The 15043-nt window shown below is 32.0% G+C and overlaps 1 protein-coding gene across 1 annotated transcript in view; it reads left to right on the top strand.

The window, feature by feature from the left end:
- LOC106715937 (calcium/calmodulin-dependent 3',5'-cyclic nucleotide phosphodiesterase 1C) overlaps positions 1-15043 on the top strand; it is an 88605-nt gene that overhangs the window by 29901 nt on the left and 43661 nt on the right. Inside the window, exons 3-4 of the mRNA XM_045686187.1 lie at positions 1002-1198; positions 4340-4403. Of these exons, the coding sequence (XP_045542143.1) occupies positions 1002-1198; positions 4340-4403 (261 nt within the window). The remainder of the gene's footprint in view (positions 1-1001; positions 1199-4339; positions 4404-15043) is intronic.

Below are 15043 nucleotides of genomic sequence, written 5' to 3'. Positions count from 1 at the left end.
TTGTCATATTTAGTACTAAATATAAATATGCTAGTAACAAATATAATGACTATTATCAATGTTTTCTTATCGTATGTCAATATGGATGATATGTATCGGTTTTAATTCAAAATTTATAGATTAGCTAAATCTTGGATGAAATCTGAATATTAAATAAAGATTATTACATTTTAAATTGATATGTGAATAACGACTGTTTTAGGAAAATAGTCGCAACATACAGCGGACTAATCGTGGGTTTCTGCCACCGAAATCTCAGTGTAAAAAACAATTTCATGTATGTTTTGTCGAAGTTAATGACTGGGATGACTATATATATGTTTTATACTGAGATTTTGGACGTAGTAACCAACGGTTGATATCAATGGGATAATCGAAAATTTGCTACCGCAATATGCCAACACTAACAATATCTCAAGGCATAAGAATTTATATACAACTTGATAACTACAGTCTATTCATTAGAAAGACCTCACGTTTATCTGTACCTTGATGATATAAAATTATAAGTACAATTGCATGCGTAAAATATTTTTTTTTTATAATTTTATGAACACATTTCATGTTATTAAATTGTTTCGTGTTAAATTGCACTCACCAAGAAAGTTGTTGGCACTAAAAGTGTTGTTGAAGTATTCTCAAATTTCTTTTTAATCTAATCTATCTATTCTATTAATAAAATTAGAGTGTCTGTATGCAATATCTAAAAAATATACTTTTATTTCGCGATCATGGTGTTTTTGTAATTTTTATACCCAAACAACAAATTTAAAATGTTGTGTGTCTGGCTGTTTGTCTCCAAATTTTCATTTGTTCCGGTAATCTACTAAACGTGTAGACCGATTTTGACTGAACTTTTACTGAAGGTAGCTGATGTGCGCAGGATTAACTTAGGCCATTATTTTTAATTATTCTGAACTGACGTAGTCGCGGTCGACAGCTAGTATTAATAATAATTTAAGTTGTAATTAACAGTAAGTACTGTATGATTAAAATATTAGTTTTCGTTACAGTTCACGAGACCCTGCCGCAAGCGCGGCGCCATTCAGATGAAGACGCGATTGCTAATATGAAAGAGAAAGCCGCCATCACAGGCCGCTTTCTCACCCTCAAGACGCGCCGCCGGCGACATCTGGTGCCCGAAGTACAAGAACATGACGCGCTGCTACTTGATTCCCTGCAGCTACGCCAACAGCAGGCAAGTGACGACCATGACACATCAAGAAGACATTCACTGTTCGTATAGCTTGTACAATTAGCCTACAATGTCGCGAATATAAGGCGTTGCTGGTCAATAGCCGTTTCTGGACCAGTGATTCCCAAAGTTGTTCAAAACCCCCTGATTCACGTAATAACCGGCGGGGGTTTAAAAAAGTTGAGAGTTAACGTTGAAGAAGGATTGTAGGCTGTACCAGTAAAATTTGGGAATCTCTGGTCTATACAGCCAAAGCAATTGCCTGTATTTGTTTTCATATTTGATGAAATTATTTTTGTTTTTTTATTTGCATCGAGACATTGTTGTTGTGTATAAAATTGAAAAGTATACATTACTATGATTAAACAGATGATATAGAGTAGAGAAAACTTGCAAATATCACCGAAAATACTTCTAAGAATTCAAAGCCGACGGTAACTGTGTTGCGTTTTATGTTCCAACCACAATTGACTTCAATAAACGGCCCAACCTAATAAGAATTCAAATCATGCTTATTTAAGATATTTTCAACTTTTATGGTAGCTTCTTCTTTTATGGCGAAATAGCAAGCGAAACACCAACCCTATTATTTAGTAACAGATTTATTTTTGTAGACCCTAACATACAATTCTCATAAATAAAGAATAAACTCGGTTTAAATTCTTCAATTAAGCATAGATCATGTTTTACCGTTTTACCGATCAATTAAATTTCTTACGATTTTGAATTTAATTACCCTAATAGAAAAAAAAACTCGTGTAACAAAGTAAGTATGGGATTATAAAGTAATTACAACTTGGTTTTTCGGTATTAGTTTAGTCCCGCCATGGTCATTCCGCGATCCTTCGACAACGAGACGTTGTCGACCGTAAATTTAAATGTAGACGCTTTGTATTCAAGAGCCGTCCCCGCTTGTGTACTTGCGGCTAGTTTAATAACGCGACTGCACGCGCTATATAACAGAAAGAAATCATTTGTCCAAATATATTCAAGCACTTAAGTATAATTGTAAAATAAGTTTGGACAGTTATGCGAAAATTAAGGCAGACAAGGCCGTTGACTCCTCTGTTAAGGGTGCAAGAGAATTTAAACAGATTTCTATAATTTTTCAAAAAGCCCTAATTTATTTATTCCTGTAACACTCCGGGAAGAATACAAATGGATTGATACCTCACGGTTTAATATCAGGTTAGCCATTTAGGATATAGGAACATAATTCTAACGTCAATTGGGCAGAAGTTATATATACTTGTTTAGTTGTCGTCTTTCGAAAATATAATCCAGATAGACAGGACGAGTGATAAAGACTTTGTGGATATCTATTTTGAATGGCTACTACATTTACTATTTAAGCTTAGGAATAATTTATTAATTGAATAAATAATAATTTATTTTGTACCATTCACTCTATAGGTCTGTTAATATACTAAACTAGTAAAAGTCGTGTTGGAATGGATCTTTTTGACCTCAGGTTAAGTCCAATATGAAAGGTGGCCGTTTACAAAGGTAGACCAATCATCGTCTTAAAGGTTACTGTAAGAATATCTTTAAAACATCTAATCAATTAGAATGGAATCAATTAATGCTGTAAAAGAAATAAAAAAAATAATATTAAATTCTCTTTCACTAAACGTTTTCCACTCTTAACTAGTCTAGTTTTGGTTTACCATTTAAACTATTCCATTATCTTATTCCATTTTACTATTATTACTCCGTTATGTAATTTAAAAATGCAATTACGCCGATTCTATAAATTATAAATATCTAATCTATTTTACTGAACTTTTGCTATTATAAAAAGCTGAACTATTTTGTTTTTTCCAAATAAACAAACTCTAAAAAACTATTTTAATAGGCATTTTAGTTTGGCGGTTTTGCTCGGCATCGGTTTGGCGGTGGCCTAACCGGGTCATTGATTTTTCGACAGGACCGCCGTAGGAACACAACACAATGTCTCGAACGCAGTGCCCTTGTTTTGCGAAAGAAAACCGAAAAGTGTTCCAAGAAATACAACATCAGCATTCTATGTTTACTACACTTTTAATAGGTGAAAGGGGTAAACGAGCAGAGGGTGTTAAGTTATCAGACACCTTTCAAAAGTATTTAAAATTACTGTAGTTAACTCTACTAATGTTAAAATCTATAGTTAATTAATTTATCTCTCTAGTAATAAAAAGCGAATGCTGTTGGCTTTATTTCATTATGTATTAGCTTGTAACCTTTTCGTTTATAATTGTGCAAGCTTGCGATTTCAGTCAAAAGTAGTACTTGGCTATGATTATCTATCTGTTCAAGTGGTGATCTACTACGACCGAACCCAATAACCGATCTCGATCCATTTTTGCTTAAAAATATATTTCTAATTTAATTAACATTTTAGTCAATTTAATCGTTTAACGACTGTATTGGACATTGAAATTTTTTGAAATAGTTTAGACAGAATTAATCCATTGTATTTACCTTTCATACAAGTTATTTAAATAATCTTCAGTTCAATATAGGATAGAGATCAATTATTGGATTCCGACCATTAAGACATGAAAGTCGACAAATTAGATATTAAGATGGCAAGCTGATGCAGTGTACGCATTGAGGAGACGCCAAGAATCTGTTAAACAAATCTGGACTCAGTTTTGTTTACGATTCACTAAAATATATGCGAGTGTGGAAATGTTGCGATTTTTTTACGATCTGTTTAAATTAAGAATGATGTATGCTCATGTATGTAGAGTGATGCAAAATATTTATACTTTAATAATTGTAAGAACATTAGAAGTTGTTTCCTTCAACATGACGATGATGGAATGCAGAGTAATGAATAAGTTATAAAAGTAGACACACCAAATAAAATAACAACTTACTGCTACTACCTCGCTGCTAACTTGCAGCGCTTCTGCTGTAGGGTTAAAAAAAACAGAATATTTATTAATAATTTTTATTGCAACTTTACTGTCTTGTATATTGTCATTTGTTTTATTAAAACATGCTGGCGCTAAATTATAATTTACCCATTCGAAGAAAAGAGTTACATCTCTTAAAGTATCTCATTTATAACTCTTTTCGTCGAATGGGTCTATTTGCTGCGTGGTGCCGATATGCGATGAGAGTCGTTTGTTGCCTAACGACTGGTTTGCTTTTTTGCAGTGCATCCTCAATCGGTCTGCGCTGTGGAACTTCAATGCATTTGCATTGGAAAACGTCTCCGGGGGTAATATTTTTTATGCTTTATAATATTTTTAAATATCTTCTTCGACATTACATTTACTTAACACTTCATAATTTTAAAATGTAATGTTATTATTAATTGCCATTTAAAGCAAAAGAAGTGTCAGATAAGATATTTAAAGTTGTTTTCAGTTTGATAGTATTGGTAGTTCTTCAAAGAGCTTTCTCGTATCTAATTTAGTGTTTTAAAAATCTCGGTAATTTAAAAGCGAATTAAAAAAACGATTTTCATGAAATTTGACTTGCAACCTTTCCGAATTCGATCTCTAAAATGAAACGCAAATGCGTTTGCGGTCTTAGAAGGAGATGTGTGCCCCAAAGTCGTAACTGTTTGGAAATACCACTGAGGACAGATTACTCTACAACGCGGCTGTACGAAGTTGGGAGTTACGCGAAATTCTCGATGTTGTGGAATATCAAACATCGAGATGGTAACGATGCAATTTGGCGTACTGTCATCTTGTGCAATGAAGGAACTCAGATTAATCTTTCATTGTACGAGTATTAAAATTCACTTTCTAATAAACACATTAATATGCATGCAAGGATTATACATGCAAACTAATACTCCATTCTCTCGCATCGCATGCTGTTCCGCTTATTAACCGCTCGAGAAACATGTCCATACGTATATGTTGTCATAATTCACACTACAAGTACTTAAACAAACATTAAGTAGATAATAACTAGATAAAAGCTTAAAACTGACAGCTTTTTTTAATAGAAACAGTATAATTTTAATCTTCTTTTCTTATAATTTCAAACTTTACATATACACAATTAGTAATTATTGTTTGTTACAATAATAAGTACTATTTTGTGTGTTATCATGACACGGGAATGTTTAAGTTTGTCATATGACACTTCACTTTCAACACTGCATTTTATGACAGATGAGAGTACATAGATTTCGCAACTATAAAACTACAAAAACTCCTACAAGTACATGACTAATTTTAAAGATATTTTGATTAAAAAAAATTACGCTGCTTGTTAGGTACATTAGGTAACTTAAGGCCGGTTCACAAGTGAGCCTTACGAATGGTAATTTTATCAAATATTTCAATTTTCCTCTAAACTCAGTACAATTTTCCTCTAAGCTAAATGTGTGCAGTCAAAGTGTAAAAAGCATACTCAAGCGTTAAAGTAGCGCTCGTAAGCCCGCACCTTTGAAACGGACTACGCAAAGAGCCGCCTTTGTACCAAATAAATTCTACCACTTTCCCTGGTGAGTGTGTGATAATTACACATTAAATGTTAAAACTTAAGTCAAATTGATATGAGCATACAAGCAAGCAAGTTTAGAATTCATTATTCGTTTTTGGAGTGGGGAATGTGCGAGATTGACGGATCCCGTCTCTTAAAAGTCAAAGGCCCGCATCGAGCAAAGTGTGTATCAGCGTAAGCGACCAACACTCTCATAGAATACTAAACAAGTGATAATCGCCGCCTTCGTCCCACATTTATCCGACTTTGAGTTTTTGAGCTACAATAATGAAATTTCCCTAATGAGTCTTTCAAAATAGTATAAAAATAATATATTTATAGTTAAACGTCAATGCTAGGAGCTCTTTCTTTGTTAAAAATAATTCGCTGGTATAGATTTACTGTTGGTTTCTCAGATCAAAATCTTTGTGTAAAATATATCGTCATCCCTGTTTGATAAAAAAGAAGTAACTATTATTTTTAAACGGGTATTTTTATCTCAGAAACTCACGATTAGTCAGTACACAGTACGGTTGCTATCACATCTGTACACATATTTCGTTGTATCAAAAATATCTTCTCTTATTACAAAAAAATTAATGACAATTTAATCCAATATACGCTGACTGGTGCTAGTTTCTTTTTTATAATTACATAATGGTAAGTTGATATGGATGGATAAATTTCTTATTTCAAAAATATGACATTAATTATTATTATTAATTAATTAATTATTACTTAAATCTTTAAATTAAATATGAATTAATTTCTCTAACTATGTTTGTGATTTATACTCGGTGCTATTTAATAATTTCTGATATTAACTGCATTACATTAATGTTAGTATCGAATCTCAGAAGCAATTTATGCTTACGTATAAATTTGGATGAATTTATGATCGATTAAGTTTCAAGGACATCCACCACGTCAATACAGTTTCCTATTACAATAATTGATCAAAGCTAGCAACAGCAGATAACAATCTAAGTACATCATTGCGTTCTAATTTGGAATGCCTTAATAACCATAACATAAGTAAACATGTCCAACATAAGTGGTATAACAACACTCATGTTGAACACGTAAGTTTATAGCCCACTAAAGTTGTTGTGTTGCATGTTTGTATCAAATCATCTTTTAAATGTTGTATTTTTGGAAAAACAAATCGAAATAAAAAAACATAAAAGAAAAAAAAAGTTAGTCGATTTTTCGTAAATATAAAAATTAATAAAGATTCAGTATAGATCCCACGAGGGTGCATTTAATTTAAAAATGAACTAGATTGGGCTTAAAAGATATGTTTAAATAAAATATATTAAAAAATTCAAGTTAGAAACCAAAGTCAAGCTTTTTATTGTTTGCTTGTTTGGTAAAGATAGTTTAGGCTTGTAGGCACCATCTAATATAAATAACGTCTTATATACATCATCATCTTCTTGACCTTGTCCCACCTACGTAGAGTCGGTGCACCAGGTTTCCGTCCCCCAAATCAATCTGTCTGCCGTCATCTCCATTGTCACCCCCTTCTTGATCATGTCATATTTCACGCAATCCATCCATCTCTTCCTAGGCCTACCTCTACCGTACCTCCACACTCATACTTAACGTTCTCTTTGCCACATGCGATTTTTCCCTCCTCAAAACATGCCCATACCACGCTAAATAACATCTTATCCTCGTAAGTGCCAAATCTGATGTAATTAAATCAGAATAATATAATATTACAGCCAGATGAATGCTTTATGCGATTAATCATAGATACTTGGTGCATGGTGCAATTGTCACAGATTAATCAATCGAAGTACAACTATGATAGATTGAATAATCAGATTGAAATCAGTTACACAATGCTGTCTTGATATGATCTGTCACGTTCAAATATTGATTTCAAATACGGTCTATTTATATACTGATTATATGTATAGCTTAACAATTCATCGTACAGAGAGATTCCAATATAATACTAGCTATAGAATGAACATTGTAAGCTTATTTTAGATATTTTAAACATAATCGGACATTTATATATATTTTTTTATAAGAAAAGGGGGCAAACGAGCAGTGGGAACACCAAGGTGTTCATTGACGCCCATGGTGATGCGCCCATGCGATTCCTCTGGTATAATTGGTTTGGGGTCCGAGCATGCACCGTCGACAATGACCTTGATGCTCCGACCCTCCAAAAAGCTGGCAATCCAGGCGCGTAGTTTATCGGGCAGCCCGTAGGAAGGCAGCTTCGAAAGAAGTGCTCTGTGCCATACCCGATCAAAGGCCAAGACATAATTGCGATCTGGCACAAAATATCAAATTAGGCAACCGAAAATCGTACGGTTTAGTTCGTTATACCTTTGCTCGGTACGTAAACATTGTCGATAAGTCAACACACAATCTGTTAAAGTAAATCTTAAAGCTAATATATCCAAAGCACAATCTTGGGTTAAACCAGAAACAAAGTACAAACCGTTGTTTAAGTTTCAAAGGCAATCGTAAAGTCCGTCGATGCTTTTGAATTGAGTACTAACTAGTTTTCCGATTGACTGAGATGACTCGATTACAGGCTTTAAATTATTTTGACTTAAAATTGATATCGCACTGGGAACTAGTAAAAGTCAATTATTTATACATTTCTAAGCCAAGTTTATATTAGTTTCACAAAACTACGCTCAATATTAAATGTCTTATATATTTTAGTCTGAATTTTTATCTGTTAATTAGTAAATTAATCTTTGTGACATACGAGTAGGTACCTTACCTTCTTCGACTTTACTACAAATCTTAATTACTTCAGGGACTTTGTTATTTTTATTTCATAGATGCGATCGTCTGCTCGAATTTCTAGTACAAATAATAAATTAAGTTAATAAATACGAGTATTTTTATAATGTACATTTACCAAGAAAAAGATTTTTTGCTCATTACGAAACTAATTTGTGATTATTTTTTAAAAGTAATAACATAAAAAAAATTATATGATAAGCAACATTTTATAAATATGTCAACATTTGATAGTGATTGCAAACTTTTCTAGCCAACTTCAAAAAGAAGGAATTTATCAATTCGACCGGTTTTTTTATGTGTGTTACCGCGAAGCTCCGTCCCTGGTGCACCGATTTTGTTAAAAAATATTTTAATCGAAAGGTAATGCTTGCAGATGGGTCCCATTTATTTGATTATTTAACAAAATAACTAGAAGACTAGTAGATTTTGTGTTTAGCTTAAAAATGCGTTGCAAAAATTAGGGACTTTTTGCTTTCATCACTTACGTAGGCTAAACTATAGGACCTATATAAAAATGATGTATGGAAGAATTGTAGCTCTCTAAATGTGCTAAATAAAAATCCGTGACAGCAAATATTTATCTTTTATAGTTTTCTCACAATAAGATTTTTTTTTTCCTTTTTAATGTGTGTAGAATGGACTCGTCCAGGTCGCTCGCCTTATTCTATAGCTTGAATAATTCATAAACACTCTACTATATTTAACAGCTGAGCTTCGATTCGATCGTCTCAGTAACTAATTTTGTTATTTCTATCTATTATAAAATCACTGTTATTCTCAACTATTTTACATTATTTTAAGTTCTCTATAATTTCATTATAATTTATTATGTGTAGCTTATGTCATTAGATAAGACGTGAAATAAAATGAATTCTCCACATACATTTTAAAAATTCCCGATTTAAAATTTCGGTATAGCCAATAGTTACAATTTAAAGGTTTTTGGAACTAGATATAGATAAATTGCATTTGGATTGAGCGCTCGCCTGCGAATTTTAGTCTTGTTACAGTTTGCAGGAAACTCAATTATCTCGAGGCTTCGTGCTGCGGTGGACCACCACTGGAGCTTTGCTAAGGGTCACGAATAATTCTTTATATAGATAACAACTTTCTTTATAACAATAGATTATAAAAAATAGAATTTGTAATTGCAGAGCCATTCGATTTACTCATTCGAATTACTCATTTCAAAGTTTTTGAAATAAGTGGTTTTAAACGTGGAATTTGTATAAAATTACCATCAGAATGATAAAAAGCATAGAGATATTAGACGAATAAGTATCGTGTTATGAATCACAGGTCTCTCGCTACACTAAAATATTATATTCATATCATTGTACACTTTAAATTACGAATTATTCTTTTCAAATCCATATTCAATGTAACAATGGTACAGTACAAGTTCGATACAAAGTGGTAATATGGATTTTCTTATTACACGTGTAACCCTGTCAGTCTAGACTGGAAGAAGAATAAAAGAAATAAACTATGACATGATGATCAAAAGATCTGACAATACAAAAGAAAGATTTAAGATAACATTTGCTCTTTTATAATGAAAAAAGAAATATTCTTTTCACATTATTTCTTTGTAGAACTTATATCCGATCTAAATATATATTTAACAAGTTGCCTAGTAACGGTTGGCAAAAAAAAATTACTTTCGCACCCGTAAAAGGAGCAAGCTGAGGTTGTCGATTTCGATTTAAATCATTTTCCAGCCTCTCTTTACGTTATTATACTGAAAAAAGAAATAGTTTTAATTTGTATCATCTGGTAAATTACAACCTAAATTAAGGATACCATACAAAATCAATTGTCAAAAGATTAGATTCTTTGAATTTCTTATAAAAGAAAATGGATGACCTTAAGCCCTTCGCCCCTTCTAGGTATTCCCTTTGTTATTGACGAAGTCAATAATTTCATATCTGATAATAATGCCTTTTAAAGATTAAACAATTAGTCTTACTTTATTATATAGTCGTCAAAAAGCGATCTAAAGTGACAGCGAAAGTTCAACGACCTTATAAGTATTATACGAAATACTCGTATATGATAAGCGATGTGTATTAATATAATGTTAAAATACTAGATTAACGATTCATGCTTTGACAGTGATAAGAAGCCTTATATTATTGCGCCTTTATATTTTTTAACATTGACTAATTTAAAAAACCGTAATAAATAGCCTGTGTGTTCTCTGTGCCAAATTTCATAAAGATCTGTTGAGCCGTTCCGGAGATACCTTCAAACAAACATCCATCCATCTAAACATTCACATCTATATCTTATATATATAAAAGAAAGTCGTGTTAGTTACACTATTTATAACTCAAGATCGGTCGAACTGATTTAGCTGAAAATTAATGGGGAGGTAGCTTAGAACCAGGAAACGGACATAGGATAATTTTTACCCCATTTTCTATTTTTATTCCGCGCGGACGGAGTCGCGGGTATAAACTAGTAATATATAAAAGAAAGTCGTGTTAGTTACACTATTTATAACTCAAGAACGGCTGAATCGATTTGATTGAAAATTGGTGGGCAAGTAGCTTAGAACCAGGAAACGGACATAGGATAATTTTTATGCTGTTTCCTTTTTTTTAAATTCCGCGGGAACGAAGTCGCGGGCAAAAGCTAGTTTATGATATTAGTAAGAATAGTAAGATAAGTAAGATTTCCTAAAACATTTCTATTTTAATGATCGATTAAAATGATAATAGAATGATATTAATTTAATCATTTATTTTGATATTGAATTATGTTTTTTTTTAATTTCTTTAAAAACCAATAATTACTATTAAGTTGTTTCTATTTTCGTACAACATAGATTATTTGTAAAAGATATATATACAACATAGGTTATTGTTGCCGCGTGTCAGATAACATCGGAATATTGGATGCCGTTTCGTTTGTATTTTTTTTGTCTAAGCTTATGTTACGTTTTTGAATAACATGACTATTTTAATCTTTTGTACTGCATTATTTTATGCTATATATTGGTTCTACATAGATAATATCATTACAATAGGCACGTGTATTTTTTATCTCATTCTTTGGAATTTTAAAAGAACACATGGACTCATTTATATGTCTTAATATTTTTACACGCGCTATCGTAGTCTTATCGTTTATTCCAAAGATTCCAAACTATTTTTTTCTCGTAGCCATTTTTGAATTGAGTGGAAATTCCCGGTGTTATATTTCTACCATATTTCGAAGTATAAATTTTTCAATTTTTTCCTCTCCGCCGGGTGTCCTCTAGACTCCAGGGAGTCCGATTGGACTTCTTTAGAAATCACTGGTCTGGGCTGAAACTACCGTCACGTGTAACAGCTAATAATCCGAGACCTTCAACGTTAGAACAATGCCTCTTTGTAACTAAATATTGAGAACAATTCTAAATATCTCTTACAAAGCACAATTAAGTCATCTTTAATGAAATTTTCAAAGCTTCAAGGGTATTAAGTTTAATAACAATTCTTTGATGATTTTACGTCGTAGCTCCTATAGTTATGTATAATAGAGGCACGTGTTACGACTTAATTTGTTCATAATTTTTTTCCATTGTAAATAATAGGTAAAAGAAAGAAAAGCAAAAAAATAATCCCTGACCGCTCAATGTATAACGTCAATTAGAATTAAAATTAAGATAAAATTCTATTTATTAAAGGGAAGTCATATAACATCGTAATCGGTTTTTTGTTAATTTCCTTCGTTTCAATTTACTAAAATATCATATTTTATAATATTACTTGAATTTCAGAATTAAATACATTTTTTTATCTATTTAAGAAAACTTCGTGCCATTGATTTTGTATTTAAATAAGAAATTCTTCACTAAATTTTATATCAATAATCATGTAGTACAATACAGGTGTCTTGTAAGGTAAATATTTTTTTTCTAAGCTTTACTGATTAGAATAAAATGCAATCCTTGTTTCCCAGGGCAACGGATTGCAGCGGAATAGAACTCGATTTTGATTCGATTTAAGGGTTACATTCTGAAAATATGCCGCGATCGAGTTATCCGCGAATGTGGAATTACGCGGATTCCTCGATCGCGATAGCAATTAGTATGAAACTGGAGTTGGGTTCCAAGATTTCGAAAGAGAGTTATTTTAAAAATTGAAAAATACCTTTTTAATTGTTTTTCAATGTTTGGTGAGCTTTGTTATGCTAAAATAATTGTCTTTTATTATAATTATACATTGTCTTATATTTACAACTGCAATATTCACAAATTGGAAAGCACGCATATTTGTATTTCATTCATTCAATGAGTTTCACTTTTGTAAAAGCCGCCTCAATACGTTAACTTCTAGTACAAATAATGATGAAATGATAATAAAATATACTAACATAGATAGAATATGTCGCTGTTGAATACCACGTTACTCATATACTTTGCCGTGAATGCGGGATTTGGTAACAAGTTTTATGTCTGAAATGTTTAACGGAAGGGTAAATAGAGTTTACTGTATATAGCAGTTCATTGTCTACACTAATGGAATCTGGCCGCTATAATTATTCGCATCTCGGCCTCACTGCGAACACACGGCTGCATCAGACACTGTAATAACCGTTTGGATTAACATGTTGTTTCCAAATCTGATATTCATATTATATTAAATGCATATTCCATTTCAACGCCGGTTAATGTACGTGACACTATTATTTTGTTGAAAATTTTAATAAAATATCTTACGTGCAAGTTTTATAATGTTTTTTTTAAAATTGAAATCAAGAGAATGGTACAGTACAGAGAAGGTGGGAAGTAGCTTCACTAGCAAGGACAATACGAACGTATTACTTTCTCCGGTAAAACGATAATTTTGTTCTAAACGACATATGTATTTCAGTTTAATCGTTACTAAGGCTTTTTCCCTTAGCGTAGACTCTGAGTGTTGCATAATGCAAACCGAGTAATTGTTACTGTTATCGTATTAACTTTAAATACTTTGATACTACGTTGTGTTGATAAAAAAAAACGTCGGTGACTCAGGGGTTAAGCACTTGACTTGTAATCTGCAGGTCCTGGGTACGAATCCCGCCATGTACCAATGTGTTTCGACTTTCGATTTACATATGCACATTTATCCGACGTTCTTACGGTGAAGGAAAACATCGTAATGCAACCTTCACAACATCTGAAAAGAAATTCAAAGATATGTGTGAAGTCAACTAACCCGCACTTGGTCAGCATGGTTGACTATGGCGTTGTCATCCTTAAGTTAGGGTAGGCTTCGAGCCCCTCGGTGGGGACTTATTGTGAGCTGACGATAATACATTGTTACACAAAATATCCAAGCAACATTTTACATATGTAGCTTTACTTAAGGTACTAACATTTTTTCTCTCAAATATCTGAAGATTAATGTGCTTTTTGTCTATATTGAGAATACAAACATTAGCCGAGGCATTGAACACTGTTGGGATTTTGCATCACAATGCCTTTGATGGAACGGATTTACATTTTCGACGGCATCAAGCTGAACGTTGCGTGACAACGCGGCCGACGAAAATGGTTTAGCGTAACGCATTTACACTCCATTTAGACATATGCTATTACTACTCGTACCGTATACTCGTATGTTAATAAAAAAACAGTTCACAATTTCTTTTACTATTTAAATTATTTTTTTTAATTTGACATCTTTTCTTGTAATTAGAAAAACCAATTAAATTTTAAAATACATCTACTATATGAAAGAAAAAAGCAACAATAAAATCAATTCTCTATTTAAATATTAGAATTCTAAAAATTATTATATTTTTACATTTTAAAATATTGATGTACCTACTTAACAAGATGCGCACATGTATATATACTAACTGTGCCGGCGACTTTGTCCACGGGAAATACCGTCTTCTGGTAGCATTTTAATTATTTAAGCTAATTATTTTACTCATAAAAAATTACAACAAAAATCTTTAACTTGCAAAACATACACATAAACCTTATATATACATATTCCTATACAAAATTTCGTTGTTTTACACCCTTGCTGGGTAAAACATTTGCAATATTTGAATACCATTTTTATTTATATGTAATTAACAGTATAAAAAAAAGGTTTCAAACTTTTAGCTATAAAATGTAACCTTTATATTCTTTCTCAGGATCTATATTATCTGTGCACCAAATTTATTTTAAATCAATTAAATAGTTTTGACGCGACAGATTTACTTTCGCATTTATTATCAATATATTAAAGCAAGCCTTAACAATGTAAAGATTGCTTTTGTATCGTCTCTAGGGTAATGGAAATGCAATTGTGCGAGATGCAATGTTCACTTCAACTGACTGTTTAATTTAACACCTTTGACGTTGGCTGTTGCTGAAGCAGTTAGTCATTTAAACAGCTACCGATCTTAATTAAAGTTAAAATAGAGCTTAGCCACGTGAACGTGTTCATTAAATGTATTTGCAATCCGTCGTTTCGATATGTTAGTTTAATGTAAACTGAATTTCAGTAGAATCGAAGCTTTACTTTGAAAGTAGAATTATTTTTTTTTGTTTAAATCATTGCTATCTTATTCAAGCTTCTTATTTAAAACTCGACGATTTAAAAATATTTTGGAAATAAAAAAAAAAGATTGACGAAAATAAGTCTCATGCGATTACCTTCATAAGTT

This window comes from Papilio machaon, chromosome Z, assembly GCF_912999745.1.
Source record: "Papilio machaon chromosome Z, ilPapMach1.1, whole genome shotgun sequence".
NCBI lineage: Eukaryota > Metazoa > Arthropoda > Insecta > Lepidoptera > Papilionidae > Papilio > Papilio machaon.
Note: the sequence above shows the minus strand (reverse complement) of the source record. Positions and strands in the feature narration are given on the sequence as shown.